Here is a 24,540-nt window from a genome sequence, read left to right as displayed (position 1 = left end):
ACATGATCCAAACTTTCTCAGAGAGAGCGGCAGGAATCCACTTTGTGCCACTGCAGGGTGCCCACAAGCAGGGGAAAAAGGGGCAGTGCTCAATGGGTAAATACAAGTTCCTTGAATGAGCCAATCAGCTACAAATTATTGGCCACCTGTACTTCTTGGGTGGCATTCAGGTTGCTTGAATTCAATTATCCACATAAGTACAGCACCTAACCTTGAAGATAGATGTGCTCTGAGCAGGGGAAGGTTGAACTGTAGACCACCAGCCTAAACTTTTCCTCCAACATAAAATCTTCTATGATATCCAAGCTCCAGTAAGCTCTAAAGCATCTGAGAGGCACTTCTGTTTGCATAGCTGAAAGGCAATCTTGTCTCTCCTGGCTCTATTGACACCTCTGGTAACTGCCATGGATGCCCAGTGAACATGGAGACACCACCTCAAGCATGAATTTGGCCTGTTAAATTGCTAATTTACCATTATAAATGGCAAGAAATTTTAATTATAAAGGGAGAAACTCAGTTCATCTAAGGTGGGAATAATTTTCTGGTTATACTCTTTTTGTCTAAACTGACAATACAGGGGACTTAGGCATCACGCACAACAAAGTGTCTGAGTGAGAGATGCATTTGGAGGTCTCTATTCTCCTCCAAGTTTTGGGGACTTAGGGGTGCCTTTTCAGCACCCATGTCCCCTTCCTCCAGGATTGGACTCCATCTCTGAAAAGAAGAGAACGGTATCTCCCAGAGAAGGGGCAAAAAGCTGTCAAACATATTAACAGCCTACGCAACAGAGTGGTGTCTTCTCCATCACTGCCCATCCCTAATCCAAAACCTTCCTATCAAAAGGCACTGGACATCAAGCAGTGGTGAACAAACAGACTTGATAAATAAAATCCTGCCTATACTCTGTTAGCTTATTTTATCTGTGAAGTCTGACTGTCTTGCAATTCCCTCTGACCTGAAAATCTAGTGGTCTCTAGAGCCTTTTAAAAGTTACATGACCAGCAGGCTTTGAAAAGGCCTTCAAAGGCCCAGTAGGCACTTACCTGGGTATCTGAAAACAGTAGGATTTAAGAGTAATACTAAATTTTCCATATTTGCAGAGGCTGTTTGAGTACGTTATCTAGCAGCAAACACATGTGCACTCTGAATTTCTCTCTGAGGAACATGCACAAGACTACACAGCATAGAGAACACTGATAAAACCAGCACAGAGACTTGAGTGCTGACTCCTGTCATGTTGGGGAGGTGGCCTTTGCGATGCTATCACAGAAAAGAGATGCAGTTCTGACTGGCTCCCTGTAAACCCCTCCATCTATGAATGGCTGTTTGGGTTGGCAAGGCTGCACTGGGTCCACTGGGCATGACATGACTGAGCTGACCTAAGGAAGGACACTTGTCCCCAGAGATCAGCTGTCAGGATCCCAGGCAACCCAGGGCTAGTATGCCATTAACACAGACTGGGAAGGTTTTTTAGAGGTGTTCTGGGAGTTGCTCACTTCTTTGTTCCCAGTTATTTCATATGTGCCCCTCTTCATCCTTCCTCCACCCCTTCTACCTCCAGCAATTGTTGTCTTCACCCACTTGGGTTCAATAAGTTAATGGTTCAGGGGGAGAGGGGAGAAGGGTCACATCCAGCATGTAGTTTACACCCCTACAAAAGTTTTTGCTTTAGGATGACTACAACATGCTCATGGCCTGGGTTGAACTGGTTATTCTGTGTGCAGAAAGCTAATGCACATGCCCAAAACCTCTACAGGGGTGGGACAGCAAGATGGACTTTGCCCATCACCTAACTCATAGGGTTTTTCACTGGGGCATACACAAGCTCTGAAATGTGTCCTCTAATGTCAGAATCCCCTCACCACCTGGGACAAGGTGAAGGTAGAAACCCAGATGTTTAGTTCAATCAGGATTCCCCCCAACGTGGGTTCCCTGGAGCTAAGGAGAGCAGGGGGTGGAGTGCAGAACGAGAGGTGGAGGTAAGGTGGACACTCACATAGATGAGGTGCTCCCGATAGCGAATCAGCAGGTTCCTGAGAATTCCTGCCTCATTCAGGTCCCCCAGGCGGATCATGTCCTCCACTCCATGGATGGAAGTGGGGTGCATGGGTTTGATGTGGCTGGCATTCTGTGGGGAAATCCAGTGCTCCTGGGAAAAGAGCAGGGCCAGAGAAAGGTAAGTCAAATGAGAGACCACTTGGATGAAAGACACAAACAGCCCACCCCAAACAGAAGGACCAGACGGAAGAACGTACACAAGAGACCATCAGCACATGTGCCACAGCTTCTATTTCTGGGGTAAGGCAGTGATGAGTTTGAAAGATTTGTAACAGAAGAAGAAAAGCATCTTTTTATTGGAGTTTTACTGGAGCAGCAAGAGACCGGAGACACAAGCCATCCTGGCAGGAGCCTCCTCCAGGGCAACATGTTCATCCAGCACATCAGGGGAGTTTATAACAAAGAGCAGATTTGTCTTCCCCTTCACAACTGCATTTTCACATCCCTGGTTAACCCTCTGCCACAAAATACTGTTGAGCAGAGAGAAGATGATTTAGAAAAGGAGAGAGGGATGGCAAAGTCATACTTTTATTGGCAATGTAATTTAGACTCACCACTTCTAAGGGCTTCATAAGGCACTACAAATTGCACACAAGGACCCTGCCAAACCAAGTCTCTTTCTATCACCCTTGAAGGGAGTGAGAGCATTTACAATTACCCCAGTAAGAAAAACAAAAGAAGCATGGAGAACCACCTTCTGCTTGTGATAGAGACCTTACTCTAAAATAGTCACCATTGCACGAAAGTAGAGGTGGGAAATTGAAGGAGAACCAATGTTCAGGCACATCAGGCATTGGTAGGAGGTCAGGAAGGACTGGATAAAAACAGAGGAACCTCAGACTTAGGAGGGTTTGCACAAATAACTATCTAAATGTGTTTTGGGGGCTTCTGCTACCATTGTACTCAAGAAGCTTCTCAATCTTGCACTCCCAGTACAGCCACAAAAGTAGGGACACAACACTGTCTTGTCTTTACAAATAGAAAACTATGGCACAGTTGATTCCCAAGGACATATGAGAAGCCCATAATGAAGTCAATTATCATGGCCCTGGGATCCCTGTCCCAGCAAGGTCACAGAGCTGAAGAAGGCACATCACAAGCCTTTGTACGTACATTGCCCTCATCATCCACAACCTGGATCTGTCCAGAGTCACACAGTTTAACCACCGCTCCAATGGGGACGTCGAATTCCCGTCCGGTTTTGAGGTCCATCCACACATAATCCCCCTGGAAACAAAGACAGCACAGTTATACTCAGTGCTGCAGGAAGTTCAGCATCCCTTGGAATACAAGCTGTAGATGTTTGGTACCCAAATCATTAGCACAAGTCAAATGATTTCCCTTGCAAACCACAAACCACCCCTTTTCATAGAGGCTCAGGAAAGAAGGTGCTTTGCGTGTGGCACCTGGGGGTGTGGTTTAGTGGTGAACACACTGATGCTGGGTTAATGGTAAGACTTGATGATCTTAGAAGTCTTTTCCAACCTGAATGACTCCCTGACTCTGTAAAATCCCCTGCAAGGTGCCAGCAACAGGGCATGGTCCACACAGCAAACACGCACTGCCCTAAGTCTCTGCTCCTCAAACTTGTGAGTGGTTGTTGGTCACAGAATGCATCCAGCAGAAACAGGTTACAGAACAGTGATACAGGCAGAAAAAAACACCCAGGTAGAGGTTTTCCTCTGTGTAATGTACAAACCTAGGAAGTCACATTTAGGAGATGATTTTGAGCTCTGCTAAGCCTTATCTGGAGGCTTGTGGCATCTTTCTTCCTGGCAGTTAACAATTACCAGATATTCCTTGGAAACTTCTGAAAAGGGAATGACTAAAGATGGGTTAAGAACATAGAGGCAGCTGTATGTTCTTCTTCAGTTCTTCCAGCTACAGCAATGTGTAGGTGCGCTGTTTGTATTTAATACTTCTCAGTGGATTTTATCTGCTGCGAGCAATTTCACTTGAGTTCTGAAGCTGTGCAAAGTTTTAGCAACCCTAAACCCAAAAGGCTGTGTCCTTTTACATGTTTCAAATGTTTTACCTCTTTCATTTGAGACCTCTGTGTTTTCATTTTGAAAGACACAGCAAGCAGTTGACCCCTATGTACTCACTCCATGTCACTACTGATCCTATGCACCTCTGTCAGTCCTGCTGGGCAGGGACTATCTGCTCATCAGCTCTGTAGATATTAAATTACTCAAATGCAAAAAAGCTTTTTAAAAAGCTGTTTTTCTCAATACAAAAGCAAACTCCAAAATAATTCCAAACTAAAGCCCCAAGCAGGAGCCACACTGGAACAAAGCAGAATTATTTCCCACCCCTATTCTCAGTGGGAAAAGGCATTAAAATTGGGAACAATCTAGTTGTCAGGTGTGTTTTCATTCATGCAGCTGATATTAATATGGTGGACTTGTAGCCCCACCTAAACCCACATTCCTGGGGACCAGCTCCACTTGTACCTATTAAGCACGATGCAAATGCAGTATCTACCTTTTGAAGTCCTGAAGAACTGCTGGGAGAGGGAGAAGGGAAAACCAGGATGTATCACTTTGCATGTGCTCTGATATAACCCCTTTCCTGAGTATCCACTATCAACCATTTCTGTGGACAGAGCATATTTAGAGATTTGGTTTGGCCCAACAGGCTGCTAAACAACCTTCATCTCTCTGCTGGGCGGTGGGAACTGGAGACATCACCATCCGAGTCATCATTCACTAAGAATTCCAAGAGACACAAAACTCTGAGTACCACCAGGATGTAAGGTAATACTCAGGGATCCACACATGGAGAAACTACACACCTGGAATCCCCAACCATTTTGTGGCAGACTCTACCCTTGGCAGCTACTTGCTAGGTTTTCACTAGGATATCAACAAAGTCATCCTGCTCACATGGAGCTCAGGAACCAGTCCTTAGTTTGGGTTTTCATTTCCTCAAAGGGTTGTGCTACAGCTATAAGTATCTTTATCCAGCTCATAAAAATATAATATTCATATCTTTTTCTCATTAACTGTCTTATCCTCACATCTCTTAACTTAATTAAAAAGGAAAAAAAGTCACAACTAATGAATACAGTGTCAGGAGCAGATACATTATAAATCGATATATATTAATATTTATTTTTTAGCTTCTTTGATCCAAGACTCAAAGCATTTCAGAATGTTCAGCACTGTTATCCTCTCTGCATCACTGGGCAAATTCATGCACACAGTGGGTAACCTGATCAAGGTGTCAGCAAGAGACGAGCCAGGTTGCTCGGTCCCTGCTCAGCAGAAAACCTTTCCAACACCTTAGCAGCTCTGTAAAAATTGCTCATGATCAAAACCCCAAGAACTGTAATGCTGTCTTTTTTAAAAAAAAATCTCTAATATTGAATAGCTGTAAAAGCAGCCTGCTTCATATGGTGCATTACCATACAGCTGAGATAAAAGGCAGTCTGCCCTCCCCAAGGTAAATTGATACTCTACTACCACTAGGAAAACTTCTGTGCTTTGTCTGCCTAATGCACAGAGTGCTCGTTCCCTCAAACTGCTCTTTCTAAACCCATTAAAGTGCAGTTCTTAATACTGGTGAAAAGTCTTATGGGATGGGCTAAGCTGGTAAGCTCAGGAAGGTTGGGGGGTTATAAAATAACATCACTTATTAAGAGTGCTGACCCATTTCCTTTTCTGACTTTAATCAATTTCATATAAATCCCATGAAAGTCAGCTACATTGCTTCTGCTGAAGCAATCACCTCTGGATCAGTCCCAAACCCAGCAGATATATTGGGGATTTCAGGGCAAATCGGGGTGATTCATGCATTTACCAGCTGCGGCTTATGAGTTGCGTAACCTGCCTCATGCCTCAACCGGTGCAGTTTATCTTCCAAAATACATGACAAAGTACTGGAGAACTGAGAATATCACCAGACCCTTCACAGTATGAACATGGTCTGCCTCTTCCTCCTCAATGCAGCCAGTGGGTTTAGCACCCTTTCAAACTAGAAAAATCTTCCAAATTGCTCTGGGGCAGACCCTCAGGACTTCACAAACTGGGGGCAGTGACAACCAAACAGTGGTGCAAGACGAGAAAACACCCCACACAGATCCACACAATTCACAAAGAGGATCTTAAGGAGGAGCTTCCAAATGTGAAGAGCGAGAAGGTTGCACTGCAGGGGAGCTACAGTGCTTGGGGGGGGGGACAAAGGAGGAAGGTGAGAGAAGCTGGCGTAAGCAGTACAAGTATCCCATCAACAGCAAGACAGATTTCAAAGTAGCCTGAAAGCTTCCAGCCATGCTCAGGGCTTGGGACCCCCTATCTTACCGCTAAAATGGTCGTGGGCTTCAGGATCTGGTTGACATTGCGAAGTAGTGTCCATCTGCCCTGGTCTCTCTCCTGATCTTCCACCACCTCAGGGCATGGCTGCATGAAAACGACTTTCTTCTTCTTCAACATCTCCAAAAGTTTGCAGTGGTATTTGTCCCTGTCTCTGCTTTCTACGTGTATTCCACCATGAATGCCAGAATGCGGTGCCCGGTTTGCTCTAGACCTGCAGCGTGATCATGCCTGCTGCTCACAGGACACCCTCTGACCTGATTCACAATATGGCTCTTGGTAAAGATCTTCTCCTAGCAGGAAAATTCCCACGCACCAGCCATGGTCCTCCCCTGGCCGGCTGACACGCTCACTGTATATGACCTGTGGGAATCTCAAAGCAAACTGTACAACTTTGCTTCTCTTCACTTAAATTCTTCCAGTCTCTCCAGCAAGGGCTGATACTCAGTCAGGGACCTGAAGGACACTGCAATTACCCGTTCTGCAAAAACAACTGCAGGATTAACAGGAAACCTCTTCATTTCCCCAGGACTTCTCTCCGTTACCTTCCTTTCTTAGTGAAATAACCGTCTGCCAGCTTGAGGACTTTCAGCACAGAACACTCTGGGATACTTATTAATCCACAAATGCAGTCAGTCCCCATGCAACACATGGCATTTAATTAACCTAATACCTTTACATACCAAATTAACCAAAGCGCAGCGGGAACTCAAAACCAGAGGCCATCTGCATTTTCTTTAAACTGATCGCCTTGAGTAGATCCATAGCAACTGAATTTTAAATAATTGAGTGGAAGGTGTTCAGCGCAGCACGGCCTCTGTGCCTATAGCCTGTGCTGTGGATGAAAATGGGCTCAATACAAGGACCATGGAGATAATGAGGTTGCACTGACTCTACACCTGCCAGCTCCACAGACCCCTTTCTGCAATCACTCCTTCTCTATAGGGAGGACTGCTCTAGTAAGGACTAATCAGGACCACTGGCCCAGCCCAAAGAGCACACGGCATTTTACAGCCTCAGGTTTGCTTTTTCCTTGTCCTATCTTAGATACACTTGAAATTTCTCATTTTCATCTAAGAAAGGCTTTTCTGGTCATTTAGAGGATTTCAGACCACTATAGCTGGGCCCCAATTTCTTCCATTAAAATTTTGAATCTAAAGCACTGCTATTTATACAGACCAGAGCAATGCATGACTAGGTATCAGTGCAGCTGCTAAGACATTCTCATTTATCACTGTTTTAAAGCAAAGCTCTCATGATGCCTTCATTCCACGGAGTTTTGAATCTATTTGTCCATGAAGAGCACAACACAGGGACATGGTTTATTGGTAGGCCTGGCAGCATTAGGCTAATGGTTGGATTCAATGAACTTAGAGGTCTTTTCCAACCTTAATGACTCTGTGATTTTACATACTTGGAGGAAAGCTTTCTAGATAAAGGAAGGCTTCATAGGTACCCTTCTTGGGACACAGTCTCCAAGGACAACAGCAGGTGATGGGTACATTAAACACATAAAGAGCTAGTTCTGCTCAACCATGAGCAGCAGTGACAACAGCGAGGCAACCCTTGCCCAAAGGGCAAGCGATGCTGTAGGTTTAAGCTGCATTACAAAGCCCCGGGACAATAAGGTGTATAATTCTTGTGGCTGTTCAGGGAAAGTAAGGAAGAGATCATGTCTCATGGATAAGAAGCCAGGTGAAGATTAATTAGATGGATCTCCACCAAAGAAGTAAGTAAAAATGTACATGAGTCATGAAAAAGGGGACAGAGTGAATGTAGCAATCCCTGGGGAGATGTCTGCCTCCAGCATGACCTGAACACACAGTGCTGTAAATGACTGTGGTTTTGCTCCCCTAGAAAGTAGAAGATAGATGTAAAATTGAAGCTAAAAAATGAGAGGATCCACAGGGAAGAAAGGAATGATTAAATATATAGAAAGGGATCCAGAAGATGGGCTCTTTGGATATAAGTGAGGTCCTACAGAGGCTCTCTGTTCACCACAACACCTTTCCTCACTGTGCTCTGCCATGGAAACTGGAGCAGTGTGGGAGCAGCAGATCCAAGAGAGCAGCTGGAGTATTTATCTCACCTTGCACTGGAGCAGACAATACCATAATTGCTCAGCCATACCCTGTACCATATTTCTGAGGCTGTGTGTCCCAGTGTGCTGCCAAAGAGTAAGCTGAGGAGCACAGGACTGATTTGCCCTAGGTTATCCTTGGAAGAGGATCCAAAGGATAGATAGGACCCTAGAGGGCTGAATCCAGCCTCTGCAGTCCTATTATATGAGTGTGCTTATTTTTCTCCTGGCACTGGGGCTGCTGAAGATCTATAATTTCACACATTAGCACTATATTTTTTGCATTGCTCCTCCGCTAGCAGGAGATTTTCTGGGGACTCTTAGGCAGAGTCACAAGTGTCAGCCAGAGACACCTCGCATTTGCAGTGAGGTCTGCCTGAATGACCAGAGCAGGCTGCCTCCTGCAAACGGGAAACCCCATTCCTCGGAAGAGATGGCCTGGCTTGGAAACCAGCCTCCCTTCTCTATGCATCCAGAGGCAGAGCAACAGCACTAAGCCTCCTATCAGCCTGCTTTTTCTGAGGAAATGTGCTATGCCTTATGTGGGAAACAAATAAACACACTTAGTACAATGAGGGGAGGGCCACGGTGGAGGAAAATAAACCTTTAGCTGGCTGGCAGCCTGTCAGCAATGCCATCCGGTTTAGATTACAGCTCCCCGGGGTAACATTAGACCCTTCCCTGCAGAGAGAAGTATGAGCCAAAAGAGCCATGCTGGACCCTGCTCTGATGATTTACTACACCTCTGCAGCAGCAGGCACAGCTGAGATCAAGGTCCTGCTGTGACATGCTTTGTGCATATTCATAGTAAGTAAATGTTTATCCTAAAGAATTGATGTGACACAGACAATAAGTTTATGCTGCTGCTGAGGCCTGAGTTCCCATTAACTGCTATTGCAGTGGCAAGGACCTTACTGTTGGAGAAAGAAAGGAAATTTTACTTGCAGGAAGCACCCTCACAGCAGGTGAACCCCCTAATTTAATCAAAGCTTGGGTTTCTTTGCCCCAGCCTGTTTTTCAGTCCCAAATAAAATGCATCAGACACTACCAGGGCTGAAGAAGTGTTCTTGAATCAATCATTTTGCAGCTACCACTGAAAAGCTGAGTTATTCAGTGACAAAAGGTCAGGTACAACTCAACTAACCCAGTGTTCACCTCTGAGCAAGGCATCCAGACCTTTGCTGAATGATCACCCCTTTCAAATTAAATATCCTAGCCTACCCTAGCCTACTCTACATTCAAGGCAAAAAAAAAAGAGACACTCCTATGGTCACCAAAGCAGGTAATTAAACTAGGCCGGATGATGCTGACCTGAAGAAGTGTGTGAAGAGGACACTCTTCACACTCTTTGGAGCTACAAAACTACAGTACATGTGTCCAAGGCTAGCTAAGGTGGCTCCTACCCATTGCATGGATACTGAAAATCCCTAAGGGCTGATACTCAGGTAAACTGCTGAAGGATATGGAAAAATCAGCGGCAGAGGCTGTCTGTAGTCTCAGGTCAGCAGTTACTCCCGGAGCACTAAAACTTGCTTTTCTACAATAAGAAAGATGATACTCTGCAGAATGGCTGTTGATGCACTGTGTGGGCTAAATGTTATCTGTGGGCCATACCTCTAAAAACTGATGTAAACCAACCTGTTTGTGATGTTTGTTGTTTGGGTTTTTTTTATGGAAACAGGCACAATCACGTATCCAGGTTTCCAGAGCTGAGTCTTTTACTCCCTTCCTGCTCATCCTTGAAGAATGAAAATCCTTGCACATGACACCAGTGCAATCATAGGGTATTCCCCCAGCTCCAAATTTCAGAGTGATTTAGACAGCAGACTGAAATCCAAATGTACTGGTGCACTGCACCTTATTATGCCAGTTAGGACTTGCAGCAGCTACCTGAATCCTTCAGGCAGTAGAACATCTATGCTCTACTAAAAACACTTATCATCACCTCCAGATATCACCTGTCTGATTCAGTTCAGCTCTCAATTACACAGGTGTACCCTGCTCAGTTTAATGCACCTCCTCCTGGATTCACAGCTGTGCAATCCAAGGGAGAATCAGGACTGCTCATCACTACTCTTTGCACTCGTCTTTAGATGTGCATTTGCCACTATCACCAGGAAGAGGTAGAAAAGGAAGAAAAAGCTTGCATTTCTGCTTGATAACAAATGATAACGTAGAGGAGAAGCGCACATGCTGGTAGTTGGTAACACTAATAATTTTCCTGTTTCATAGAAGATTCCTTTCACAATTTCTTATAGCACATCAGGCACCAGCTGTCAGCCAAGGTAACAAGCTACACACAAAGGCTTCCTGAAGCAAAGGGAGAGAGATGCAAGAGGAGTTGTTAAATAATTCAATAATCAATGCACTGCTTACTCGCTCTGTAACTCCGATACTGACAGGAGGGGAAAAAACCTCCCACAAATGTGGCACTCATCCCAACATTTTCCTGTTTGGTGCTGAGGGATAGTCAAAGGCTCTGGGAGCAAAAATGATGGATTTAGTCAGATTTACAAGGGCGCGACTTAGTGCGGTGTAATGAGGCTCAGCTCCCAGTGATGCCTGACCTCTTCCCTGGCTTTTGGCAAGGAGCTTGTTGTTGACTGTTTGGGACCTCTTGGCTCAGGAGTGGATTTTAAGCATGCAGACAAACAGGGAGATAGAAGAATTAATCCGTGATGCCTATGGCATTACTGTCACAGTTGACGTGGAGAATCTGGCAATCCGTTGATGCTACAAGCAGATGAGGTTGTCCCCGGGTGTCACCCACCCAAATGCTGTGCCAGAGCCCTGCGTATCAGGCCTCACACAAAAAGCTGATGGATGCTGCTTAGGATGTGATTGAAAAATCTGCTAAGATGCAGAAGTGGAACAGGAAGTGAAGACTGAGCCTTTTAGCCCCATGGCCGGGTCCTGTCCTAAATGCAAATGGAAGAAATCCAAATGAAGACATCAGAGCAATCATAAGAAGCACTAATCTGGAAAACTGGGTTGAGGGAAGATAAAAACAGGAGGAATCAGAAGGGGAGCACTTTAGGATGGGAGCATGTAATTCAGTACTGTTTGACCAAGACATATTCCTTCAGGTCCTAGGAGTAAGAGGTTGCTGGGTACCACTCTGGGAACTTTCAGATCCACTCTAAATCTGCCAGGAACAGTCACTCCCATACCCCCAGAGAACCAAGGGTGCAGCTAAATCTTCCTAGTTTGCAACAGCAGGCATGATGGAAACTCCTTGTCCTTACCATCCAGAATTAATCACTTCGGATATTTTTCTATAAATGTATGTTTTCTGTATGTCAAGTTTTAGGAAGATTGTACTAAGGGAATGCTATCTCCTTCTCTAAGCATAGTTTGGGAGGGATGCTGATTCCAAGAGGTCCCTAAGGTTGGACAGCTCAGCTGTCTGTTCATATCCCTTTGATGGTACCGAGGTCTGTAGTGCAGTAGATACACCTTAAGGATGAGATGCCACCAGAGGACAAGCTGGAGGAGTGGGTCCATGGGAACCTCATGAGATTCAATAAGGCCAAGCACAAGGTCCTGCACCTGGGTCAGAGCAACCCCCAGTGCCCATAGAGGGCGAGGGATAAAGGGATTGAGAGCGACCCTGAGGAGAAGGACAGGGTGGATGAAAAACTGGACATGACCCAACAATGTGCACTGGGAGCCCAGAATGCCAACTGCATCCTGGGCTGCATCCCCAGCAGTGTGGCCAGCAGGCCAAGAGAGAGGATTCTTTCCCCCCCACCTCCATTCTGGTGAGACCCCACCTGCTCTGGGGCTCCCAACATATGAAGGACATGGACCTGCTGGGGTGAGTCCAGAGGAGGCCATGACAATGCTCAGATGGCTGGAGCACCTCTGCTATGGAGACAAACGGAGAGAGTTGGGGCGTTCAGTATGGAGAAGAGAAGGTTCCAGGAAGAACTTAGAGCCTCTTACAGTACCAGAAGAAGATCCAAGAAAAAGCTAGAAAGGGACTTTTGACAAGGGCATGTAGTGATATGACAAGGGGGAATGGCTTCAAGTTGAAGTAGGGTTGTTTTAGGCTACAAGAAAGCTGGGGACAAACCTTTTAGCAGGGAAAGGGGGTAATGGTTTTAGACAAGAAGAGATTTAGATTGGATGTTAGGAAGACGTTAATTTACAGTGAAGGTGGTGAAACACTGGTACAGGCTGCCCAGAGAGGTGGTGGATGCTCCACCTCTGGAAGCTTTCAAGATCAGGTAGGACAGGGCTCTGTGCAGTTGAAGATGTCCGTGCTCGTTGCAGGGGGACTGGACTAGATCAGCCTAAAGGAATCTATGATTTTTTTCTTTGATTTGATCCCCAGTGGACTAGCTCAGGGCATTAACCCAGAAGGAACATTTTCATGTGTTTCTGCAAAGTGTTTTGCTGGTTTAGTCCCTGAACTGGCTCCCCAGGCAAACAGCACAGCCCCAGTGCAGGAGCAGGGAGAGCAGCAAGAACACAGAACTGGCAGCATGGCTGGGGGAGTGGAGCTGCTGCCTGTGAGGTACCTGCAGTGGCATCACTAAGCACAGCTGGATGGAGGCTCTGCCACACTCACGGATGAGCTTTATTCCCTGGATGAAGGCAGAGAACTGTTTGATTTGATTAATGAAAGCAGAATCCCAGCTGATGAGCATGAGAGCTACAGAACTATGTAACAGATGGAGATAAATAGGTATGTCTGCAAAACATTTTTCTGCCTCTGAGGCATACAGCCTTTTCAAGATCACAACAATTCACAGAAAGGACAGTTTGAATTACATTGTACAGTACTGATTAAGGGGAAAAATAATAAAAAAAGAAGATGATACACAGAAATGTAAATTGGAAGGGATGTTTCTAATCCTGGCTCATGCAGGCTGTTCAAAGAAGCCTAAAAACAACCACATGAATTTAATTGTTTTGGCTGATTTTATTCCTTTGGAAACAAAGAATATTTTCCCACCATCTGCGATAAAAATATCTTTTACTTTTCACATGCAACCTGTCAAATTCTCTTTCAGAGTTTTAGCTTTATCTTCCATGCTGTGGGAAGATGCTTTCTGCTTAATTTCTTTACTTCAGGCTCTCCTTTGCTCCTCCCTGCCTTTTCACCACCTCACTGAGACCTAGTCTGCAATTAGCTCCTGCGTACCAAATAGATGTGAGACCATTGTTATCTGCACAGCAATTCCTGCATAAACAAAGACGTCGACTAGTAGAAAGAAGTGCTTAATCGCACTGCAAGTATATTATTTTCCTATAGAATAGTAGCCTATACTCGTGTAAATGCAATTTTCCCACCAGAAATGTGTCTGTGCTAAGGGTTTGCATTAGCCAAAGCCACGATCTGTCTAGACAAGCCCTACTACTTAAATAGAATATCTCATCTTTGGAAATATGGAATGAAAGGGGAGTAATGCTACTTTTCCTTCATTGCCACACCACATCTGAGCAGATCTGTCCTTTTTGCACACTATCTTTGCTTACCCACTGAGGGTTGTGATGATTACTGAGGAGAGTGAGGGGGTTCCAGAGGGAGGTTAGTTTGCAGCTCAGTCAGTAGCATCCTGAGGGAATTTGTGGTATGACTGCTGAAGGGAGAAGCTGACTACTTGAGGGGTGTGTTTGAAAAGCCAGCCCCTGAGAGGAATGGATGGCAGGAGAAAGCATAACTGAAAACAAACAAATTGTGCTGGCAATGCTTGTGATGCAATTCAAAACATCTTGATACCAGTCTTTGTTCCTTAGGTGCCAGCAACAAGGGTGCAGAGGTGCTGCAATGCAAGTAGCATCCTTCCAAAAGGAGAAAAGACACTCCAAGATGTAAAAAACCTGGGTTTTGGTATTCTTCTGCAGGGAGAAGGGAAAGCTCCTGGGTGACCTTTATTGTGACCTTTCAGTACCTAAAGCGACTATAAGAGAGACGGAGAGGGACTTTTGAAAAGGGCATGTAGGGATAGAACAAAGGGAAATGGCTTCAAACTGACAGAGGGCAGGTTTAGATTAGATATCAGGAAGAAATTCTTGACAGTAAGGGTGGTGAGGCACTGGAAGAAGTTGCCCAGTGAAGGTGTGGCAGTCCCAAACCCAGAAGTGCTCAAGGACAGGTTGGGTGGGGCTTTGAGCAACCTGATCTAGTGGAAGGTGTCCCTGTCCATTGCAGAGGATTGTAATGACATGGTCTTTGGGGTCCCTTCCAAGCCAAACCATTCTATGATATTATGATACTATGAAAAAACTCTTGAGGACATCAAGCACATGGTTGTTTTTTCAGAATGAAATAGAAAACAAAAGAATCCCACAAGTACTTATCAAAACCCAGAAAAATAATCTGGATTTCATTGCTTGCTTTGTGGTTTTGAAGACTCCAGAGTTGCCTCCATACAAGATCACCTTGAAAAGGAAACTCAGAAAAGGTTGCTAATTGCAACCACTTTCCTGGATTCTTCAATCCCCCTGCCTACAGTATTGGAAAAACATCCCATAGTGCTGATGGTGGGTCCCTCCAAGGGAGGAGGTGGACCAGCCGCAGAGCTGCACAGCACAATACCAGCCCCATCTGCTGTAACTCTCTGGAATTACCAAATGCATCAGGAGACTTGCTTCTGATGATTCCTCCACGGGTTTTCGTTAAACTTTGAAGCTAATATGAAGTATATGAAATTCCAGAAGGCTCTGGAATAACATAGGGACCACAGAGGACAACCTGGTTTACCAAAGGTCCGAAGGGACCAGTTGGCAAGTTCAGCTAGACAAATCCTAGAGGCTGCAAACAGAGATGGAGTGGAATTTGTGGGCTGGCACAAGATGACAGAGATTGGGACAACCTTCACTGTTCAAATCACACCTGCAGTTACCAGACCCAGCCAAGACAGTCAACTTGTTGGATCAGGACACACACAGATGCGCACTGTGGATGCCTTCCAACTGTGAGCTTGGGACAGCTTTACAGCTAATGGGTTAGAGCTTGTTGGGCACACACTGAAGAGACCTGGCCTTCAGAAACTGACCATGAACTGGAGCCTGAACATCAGTCCTTTTTTACATGCACAAGCCCAAAAAACTGTTTCAAAATCCAAGTCCCACCAAACAGACCCCAGCCATTGCAAACAAAGCAATAGTCACAGCTTGGAAAAGGAAGTTGGACCTATTTCTTACGTGAAAATTTTGAGGAATGGTGGCTGGTAAGATTGGCAGTGGGATAAGACTTTCATATGGACATCTTGAACTCTAGTAGCTAGAAGAATGAAACCATAAAAGAAATAAGCTTGGCACTTGGGCACAGCAAATAATTCCTGTAGTTTTCGTACTGCTTATATTTCTCATGGATATTTTATTACAAGGACAGTCCATATGCTGCACGAGGGGGATATGGCCTCCAAAACCCATTTTGAGAAGGGTTGCATTACAAATAAGTTTTGCTAAATGTTACTCCTGGAACCAAAATTTTGGTTTGGCTGGGGGCATTTTCAGGGAGCCTAGCATGGCATAAAAGCTTGTTCAGAAACTGGCAGCTAAATGGGTACTCATGTGCAAACCCAAATCATGTGAAGGGAAATTAATTCATGTGAATAACACTCATCAATTTTATACTTGCTCTGAGAAAGTATAATTTTCAGTATAAAATTCAGTAATTGCCACACAGCCTTAATTTTGAGGCTGCAAGAGTATTATCATATAGGTATATTAATTAAGCCTATGTTTCTGTAAGGAATTAGCGGACAGTATCATCATGGAAATACAGTTAACGCCCCCACTGCATTTTGCTGGATGCAAATGTTGTTTAATTTCCAGCACCTATGTAATTGGAAAGACTGCCTGTTCATCTCACACTGAATCTAGCAATTTTATGGGGTAAAGGGGCAGTAAAATGCCCTCACAAAGTGATTTGTAGATCATGAAAATGCAGTGTGTGACCTTAAGAGTCATTTGCCAGCAATGGTGCTGGCAATAAAACGCCTGGCTGGGTGGTAGGGGATGCACATAAATTGCTCACATTGCATTTGCACAAGCTGCCAAAAGGCTTCTGAGTCATGGTGGGCAAATCACTGTCCCAGACAGGTGTTTTTCCTAATCTTAAAACCAAGCAGCATTTGGTTCTTTCTTCAGCACACAAGATAAGCCAACCTCTTCTTCTCCTGGGTTCTGCTAAAGTGGCTCTGGGGAAAGGATGGAGGACATCTGCTTCTTGCTAGAGGAGTTGGGAGCAATACTCTCAGGATGCAAGTGGGATTAGCTCAGGCAGGGCATGCAAATGGGTGTGAAGGTTAAGGCACACCAAACAACCATCTACGGTAGGCAGCATCTTGCTTTCTCCAGTGGCCCATGAGATTGCCTAGCACAAAGCAGGACAGGTAAGATGAGATACTTCTTTAAAATACTCTTCTGGTCCAAAATTAAGGGGATATCAAACTGCAAAAATCAGATGGTTTCCTTTGCCAATGCCACCTCCCAAACAGGGCTGATTTGCAAAGCAGAGAAGAGGACTGATCCACCACTGTATCACCTTCCCATTTTTGTAAACCTTATCCATGTGGGTGTGGCCAACAGAGAAAAGGCAATTCCCTTACATTGCAACACTGATGCACAACCTCTGCACAAGCTGGCCAGTACTGCTGACCACTAGGGCAGTATCTGTAAATCTACCCAGGAGCAGAAAAATGGAAATGCTAAGGTATCAGAATACAAATTCTCAACTCCCAGTCCACACTTACTCATCTCATTTCCCCATTGTCAAAAGCTCCAGTAGAAGTATCTAAAGTGGCAGCTGGCTCACTGGCCTATCTCAGGTTATTTCACTCCCAGTATTGAATTTTCTTTGTTCTTGAATAGATTTTGAATTATTTTTCAGAAGTCTCTTTATGTGTATTCGAGGAAACATCTAAATTATCCTACAATTTTGGCTACATTTATGAACCAACTCAAAACAGATTTACTCTTCAAAAATTCTCACTATAAATTTTCCTTAGAGATTTCCATTTTGCCAAAACCTGTAATGCAACAGGAAAAACATACAAACAAAGCTTTTAGTGAAAGCACTTGAGTTTCACTGAAAACTGACATGGAGAGCATAATTTTGATGTTCTTACTGGAATTCTGTCTCCAAATTCAGCTTTTCATTTCAATGGAACTATTTTACTTATTGACCAGGAAATGACATCTTGACAGATATTCTCTATACCCCCATCTCAACTTCTACCTGAGAAAGAAATGCCATTTTTCAATTTGTGCTATTTGAAAAGGTCTGTTATTGCTTTTCTTGCCCTGGGCCCCAGGAGATGTGCTCAGTCTCTTGAACCTGATCGCAAAAGCCAGAGCTAAGTGGGTTTCTTTAGGAAAATTGTTGTGAAGCCTACTCTGTGCTAGCAAATGCTGTGCTTTGAAAAGGGAATGAATTTTATACCATAAAACTCAAATCAGAGTCATTCCACAGAAGTATCTGTAACCCCAAATCCATGAAATGTTGAGTGTTCTCTTTCTAATGCCTTGCTGTTGAATGTTTTCCAATCTTGCAAGAGGAATTTGATGAAGAGGAAGGTCACCTCAAACAAGGAGAGACACCCGCCTGCTGCATAGCCACTTGTACAAGGAGCAGATGGCAAGCATGGTCCCACACTCTACTGAGGATGTCACGTCACAAACCTTAAAGCAGACATGTTGGCTTAAATGTCTACCTTTTACTCAAATCCCTCCAGTTGTCAGCACCTATATATACCATCTGAGAACTGACCTGAGTAAAAATAACAGAAAAAACCAAATCATAACTTATGTAAAAGATTTTTAGAAGTACATGTGAATCATATGATTTTGGCAAAATTATGGACAAGGTGGTCCAGCTAATAGCTGTCTCACACATCTGGGACAGATGGAGGTAGGTGGGTATGAGGGCATGGGGATGGGATGGAACGGGGAGGGTGGGATGGGATAGGATGGGACAGGAACTCCTGAGCTCTTTTTTTTTTTTGTTTGCACTGCTGGGATGAAAGTGCTTCCTCCCTTTGAGAACAGTAACCAGAGGCTCCATGGCTGGATGACCAAGTGAAATCAACCCTTGTGGTGATCCCTGGTGGCAGGATAAGATGTGGGGTGGATGACAATGAAGGATTTCTAATCTCCCTCCCCAAACTTTGCTCCTGAAAAAAGGGTTGATAGATGGGCCAGCAGACCCCCATTCCACCAGCTGCGACAGAGTGGCCAGGTGAGGTTCAAGATTCATGACAGATTTTTTTTTTTTTTTTTACAGAAAGCATGTAAATACAGTGAGACATTTTCAGGGTCAGGTTATAGAATTATAGAATGATCATTTAGGTTGGAAAGCACCCTTAAGATCATCAACTCCAACTGTTAACCCAACACTCTAAGCCACATCCCCAAGTTCCACATCTACACATCTTTTTAATACCTCCAGGGATGATGACTCCACCACTGCCCTAAGCAGCCTATTCCAATGACTGATCATCCTTTTGGTGAAGAAATTTTTTCCTAATATCCAACCGCAACTCCCCTGGCACAACTTGAGGCTATGATGAGTTGGAGGGTTTAAGAGAAAGAGACAGTTTGAGGAGCTGAATCCCTCTCTTTTTGCTCCAGATGACAGGTCTCAGCAAGTTAAATGCATCTTTAAAGGCTCTGACAATCATGGAGAAGTTACCATCAAGCAAGACAAGATGATATATGAGCTGCTCTGCAAGAGCTCTCCTGGGGAAACATGTGGCCCCAATAGGAAGTCAAGGTAAAATTTGTTATTGAGTCCTTTGAAATTTCCTATACCCTCAAATGAATGTCCTATTAGCTGAGTATTTTGCTACTGCCTTTTAAAAAAGCAATACTAAACTCAGTCCCACATACAACAACTCTCACTCCAAGCCTTCTCTGTCTTGAATTCAAATAGATGAAGGTTTCAGTGCATGCACTTCAGGGAAAACGGATGCTGGGGGTTTGTCTGAGGTATCAAGAAGCAGGAATGAGTGGATTTCAGACAGGCTCTCTAAGAGGGTATCTCCACACCAGGGCTGAGACTGCTTGCTTTGCCTTTATTTGACATCACACAATTTATATTCCACAACCATAGCAGTGCAAGAGCATCTCCCTAGCCTGCAGCCTCATTTTCTTCGCACAACAACCCCAGCACTTTAATTGCCCCATAAACGTGATGGAAAGGATTTGATGCAAAGAGCTGTTAAAATGCCAAATGTCTTGAGTACTGCAACTAATGAATGGCTCCCAACGATTCATGTTTCAATCTATATGCAAATGTGCCCTTTGGTTGGCTTGTGCTGGACTTTTCACTGCTGCATTACAGCTATCCAGGGAAGCCTCAGACTCATAGATCAGACAGATACAAGGCATAAATGGGAGAAGACTTAAATTATTCAGTGTTTATGAGAAAGAGAATCCAAACAGCAGAGTTACACTTTGCTTTTTATAATAACATGACTACAGATGAGCCCCAAGAAGACCTACAACAACGTTGTTTTTCTCCCCCGCCCCTTCCTCCTTGCTAGCAAAACATATTGCACAATGAATCACTTGGCAAAGCTGAGTGTGTGCTCAAAACTGTGTATCTCAGCTCCAGGTAAAGCCACTGCTCACACAGCCCAAGGGGGTGATGTCTGTGAATGAACTGAAAGGTTTCAAAACCTGGTCTCTGCTATTCTTACTCCCAGCATGCGGAAACATCTCCTGGAGCATTAAACTGAGACTCTGTAAACACTGGCAGTCACAAAATCTATTTCTGCTCATTTACACACTGCACAAATCCCCTCCACCTGCATTGCAATGTGCAATTCTGGTCTTAACAAGAAGAAGCTAAGCTGGAGTAGTGAAGAAAGGGCTGCCGCCATCACAAGAGGACTGCAGAGCTTGTTTAACGTGAGGGGGGTAAAAAGGGTTTTGTAGGATTTTGGTCAGCTCCAAGGGTACAATGGAAAACTATAACTCTGCATACAAACACTGAGAAATGGCAAGAAGGAGAAAGGACAGTTTTACCTAAAGGCCATTCCTAGCACAAGAGCAGGAAGCAACAAATATCCTCAGAAAACAGAGACATGAAGATATCAAGGACTGTCCTGTTCATGTTGGCCCTGTGGGGTTTAAAACTGAAGCTGTACTGGGGACTTTACATTCAAAGAAATGCCAGAGATGTCACAGGAACTGCAGAGTGGAGAGTGGCAAGGAAATGGCGAGATTTTGGCATTGCCCCCAAGAGTCGCCTCCCCAGCAGCTCTGACAAGCCAGGAGAGCAGAGCTGAAGTCTCTGACTTTGAAACTGCAAAGTTTCAAAATAGTTAGAACAACTTCCTTGTTTTGCTATTGAACTAAAAAGAGCTTTATAGTGTGAAGCATCCACTGTCCTTGATCCCTCAAGACCTTAATGTCTGGCTGAACTTTGGTTTCCTTTATCTGCTTGGATTAGGGTTCCACTGTTTCTTTTAACTCTTAGTTCCACTTTTCTCCCCATAACTGCAGGAGCAGGTATGGGGGACACTAAGAATGGGGAAAACCTACAATAGCAGTGATGCTTCTCATGTGGTCTGGACGTGGTCAGGCGACCACAGTAACACAGATACAATAATCTGAAAAGTCCAGCTTAATGGATGAGATTTGCAGGATCATAGAATGCCCTGGGTTGGAAGGGATGCATAAGGATCATCCAGTCCAACTCCTGATGCTGAACTCAGTCTTCCACGAAAGACTTTAATTTTGCAGCACGTTTTATTTCCCAGCAGATAAGTGGGTTTGATTTCTGTTGCGCTGGCCCAGCAACAGCAAATTTGCAGCACCTTGGATTTAACACTGGGTTAATTGAGGGCTTGCCCACAGGAGCGAGAAGACAGATCTGGCAAAAAGAGCCATGCAGCAAGCAGCAGTCTGTTGCCATTTGCCACCAGGAAAGCCCTCTTCCTGGCCAGGCTGTGTGGTCAGCTGTGGGCAGGACCACCACACCCTCCCTGTCGCCACTCCAGCTCCAAAAATGTCTCTGCTTTACGTAGCAGACAGAACATGCATGAACGAGCTGCTGCTGTGCTGTGGAGCCAAACCAACTTGTCAGGCTGCCAGGGCAGGAATTCAGGAAGCCCTCCTTTTCCATCTTCCTTTTCTTTGTGCATGGAAATGGACTTGCCACTAGTAATTTGCTAGTGACTAAAGCTGATAAGTTTGGCTCCCTGCAGGCCCCTGCTGGGGAACAATATTGGCTTTTCTTTTGGATTACTGGGCAGAAGGCACAGGGCAGGCAGAAAGCTCTGTGTGCTTTCTCCTCCTCGCTGGAGCTGTGCACTGCCCTCGGTGCTCAGTTCTCCCTCCCTAAGGGAGATCCTGGTAGGAATTGTTTTGATGGGAAAATGGAAGGGAAGCAATGTCACAGGCTCATCTTCAGAATTCCTGGATTTACAGCTGGGTAAGGACAGGGAAACCAAGCCATAAGGGCCCAAAACTCTGTGCTCATCTATCCCAGGTGATGATTTGGGGTTTTGTTTGAAAAAGCTGTAGGATGGCAGGACTGTAAGCATGTTGTGCACATTCAAGAACGAGCACGAAAAAGACAGAGAGAAAGCTCCTTGTAAAGTAATACAGGTCATGAACATCACAGATGTATTTCCAAAATCTTACAGCAAAACTGAAGGACGCAAAATATGAATATTGCTGCTATTTGCAATTAAGCATCACATAAACAGCAGTCTTTTGGGTCACAGAGAGCAAAGTGTTTCCTATGTGACTCAGAAAGGACCTTCAGATGGGACAAAGTGGTATGAAGTGACTTGAGAAAGGGCCTGTACCTGCTAACAACTCGGTAACCTGACTTCATCACAGAGAGGTCATTGCTCACCTTTTCCATGCTGCAGAGATGTCTGCAGTAAGCAACAAATTCAACACAAACCTATTTCCCTGATACCTGCTAGCCACTGCTTGGCATCTGAACCCACAGGGAGAGTGCCCAGAATTATTCAGAAGCACGCTGCAGCCTTGCCTAGACGGAACACTTTGTTTTTAGATAACGAGGAAGGTGCTCAATTTGATTAAGGCTCTGCAAAGTGTGAATTCAGACCGGTACAGAAGACTATGAACCAGTAGCTGAACCACATAGGGGTACCTCCCAGAGAGAGACATGACAGGCAGCCCAGAGCGATATCATCCTAGACAGAGTTGTTACAGGGTATTTCTCAACTGCTGTTCTGACCTTTTAACCCAATTCATGTTTATTTCCACACCCATTTTCCTTGTCATTGCAAACTGCATCAGGCAGTTTGTGCATGGGGCCAACGCCTTGGAGCCTTTGGAAGGAGGACTGAACTTCTTCACACCCCTACTGAAGTGCAGCCGGTTTTTGTTGGGCTCAGGTTCTGGCAGGGTGGGGGAACACTATAAAAAGCATTTCAGTTGCTCCACAAGATCTCTGGCATTCCTTCCACTCAAAGCTATCCTCAGCTCTTTGTGTCACTGCTATAAACTGAAACTATGTGAGTTCCTTCAAAGGTCCAGTGCTTTCTGCTGGACAAAAGCAGGCTTACCAAGCAAGACACAGAATTAAATCAAAATTGTTGGGTAGATTTGCTCCATTGCATCAATGCTCGACTGTATTGACAAATACACTTGAGTCTCAATCAGCAGCCCCAACCCAGGACACGTGGCGGGACTGTCAGTCCTCCCCAGGTGAGACACGGCAATAAGAAGCTGAGAGTGAGACATGTTATGCCTAGACAAAGGGAAAACACTACAATCTGAAGCCCTAAATTATTGCAGAATCTACATGAGACCTGCTACACAATTAATTTTTCAATTCATAGAATCATAGAATGGTTTGGGTTGGAAGAGACTTAAAGTATCATCTCGTTCCAAACCCCCTGCCATGAGCAGGATCACCTTCCATTAGACCAGATCACTCAAAGCCCATTCCAACCTTCCTTTGAGCACTTCCAGGGATGGGGCAGCTTCTCTGGGCAACCTGTTCCAGTGCCTCTCCAGGAAAGAATTTCTTCCTAATATCTGATCTAATCTAGTCCTCTGTTAGTTTAAAAGCACTTCCCCAGTCCCATCACTGCCTGCCAATGTAAAAGTTGCTCTCCTTTTTTACAAGCCCCGTTTAGTAATGCAAGGTGACACAAGGCCCCCCTGGAGCCTTCTCTTCCCCTTCTTCTTCTCAATCCCAACTATCTCAGACTGTCTCCACATCAGAGGTGCTCCACCCCTCGATTTCTTTTGAATGTGCAAAAAGACTCAATTTTTACACAACCAAAGCAGAACTGTTCCTGGAAATTGAAAATCAATTTTTGACCAGATCCTATTTTAAGTCAGGCAGTAAGTTGTTTTATTCTTCTGCATGTCCAGGACTCACGTGCAGCTTTTGGGCCATCCCAGATGAGAAAATAGAAGTGGAACATTGTGTGAGGTTAATCTGGACTACACACACAGAGCAATGACTTCCTCTAAGCCAATCAAGGATTAAGGCTAATGAGTATCTCTGCATCTTGTAACAGTCCTTTTAGGGAAATAAGACAAAAATAACCTGACTTGACCCATCCCCTCCAAAAAAATTTTTTTATTAGTGCCTGTGGTGATGGAGTAAAACTAGAGAAGCTGAAGACAGGAATGATTCACTTACCTGTCGTAGAATGACCATGGTTCCTGTATAAACACATCAGCAATCACCAGGAATGGACCTAAATCAAAAGAAGTCAGCAATAAATGACTCTCCTCCAGACTCAAGAGACCCAGCTCGGGGACTGTCCCAACCCTACAGCGTTTCCACAGCCCTAGGTGTGGAAGAGGGCTAGTAGCACTGAAACTCCCAATGCTTTCGTAATATTAATTCCAGACAGTGAGAGACAATCCTCTAAATACATCCAGATTAATGCTGGCACAGAGGTGAATGAGACTGGGACTGGAGGTTGCTTATGCAAGTAATATTTTGTAAACTGAGTCCTAGAAAGTTATTCAAGGATTAACCCAGCAAACACACTGATACTGATTTATTACATGTGTCTTTGGATCCCGTGGTATGAACTAAAGCACATGGAGACAGGGAGTACTGTCCTCAGCACACCACAAAGCTGGCTGGCTTTTCATCTTTCTATCCAAACTGCTTTCAAGAGA

General features: G+C 44.6%; 1 protein-coding gene across 3 annotated transcripts in view; it reads right to left on the bottom strand.

The window, feature by feature from the left end:
- MYO7A (myosin VIIA) overlaps positions 1-24,540 on the bottom strand; it is a 98,116-nt gene that overhangs the window by 55,404 nt on the left and 18,172 nt on the right. For all 3 annotated transcript variants that reach the window (XM_039561743.1, XM_039561751.1, XM_039561758.1), the window contains exons 2-4: positions 24,050-24,107; positions 3,172-3,285; positions 1,997-2,149 (exon numbers count right to left, since the gene is read on the bottom strand). In XM_039561743.1, the coding sequence (XP_039417677.1) occupies positions 1,997-2,149; positions 3,172-3,285; positions 24,050-24,067 (285 nt within the window). In that variant the 5' untranslated portion in view covers positions 24,068-24,107. The remainder of the gene's footprint in view (positions 1-1,996; positions 2,150-3,171; positions 3,286-24,049; positions 24,108-24,540) is intronic.

The sequence above is a fragment of the Corvus cornix genome, chromosome 1 (genome assembly GCF_000738735.6).
Source record: "Corvus cornix cornix isolate S_Up_H32 chromosome 1, ASM73873v5, whole genome shotgun sequence".
Taxonomy (NCBI): domain Eukaryota; kingdom Metazoa; phylum Chordata; class Aves; order Passeriformes; family Corvidae; genus Corvus; species Corvus cornix.
This window is presented reverse-complemented; position numbering and strand designations above follow the sequence as displayed.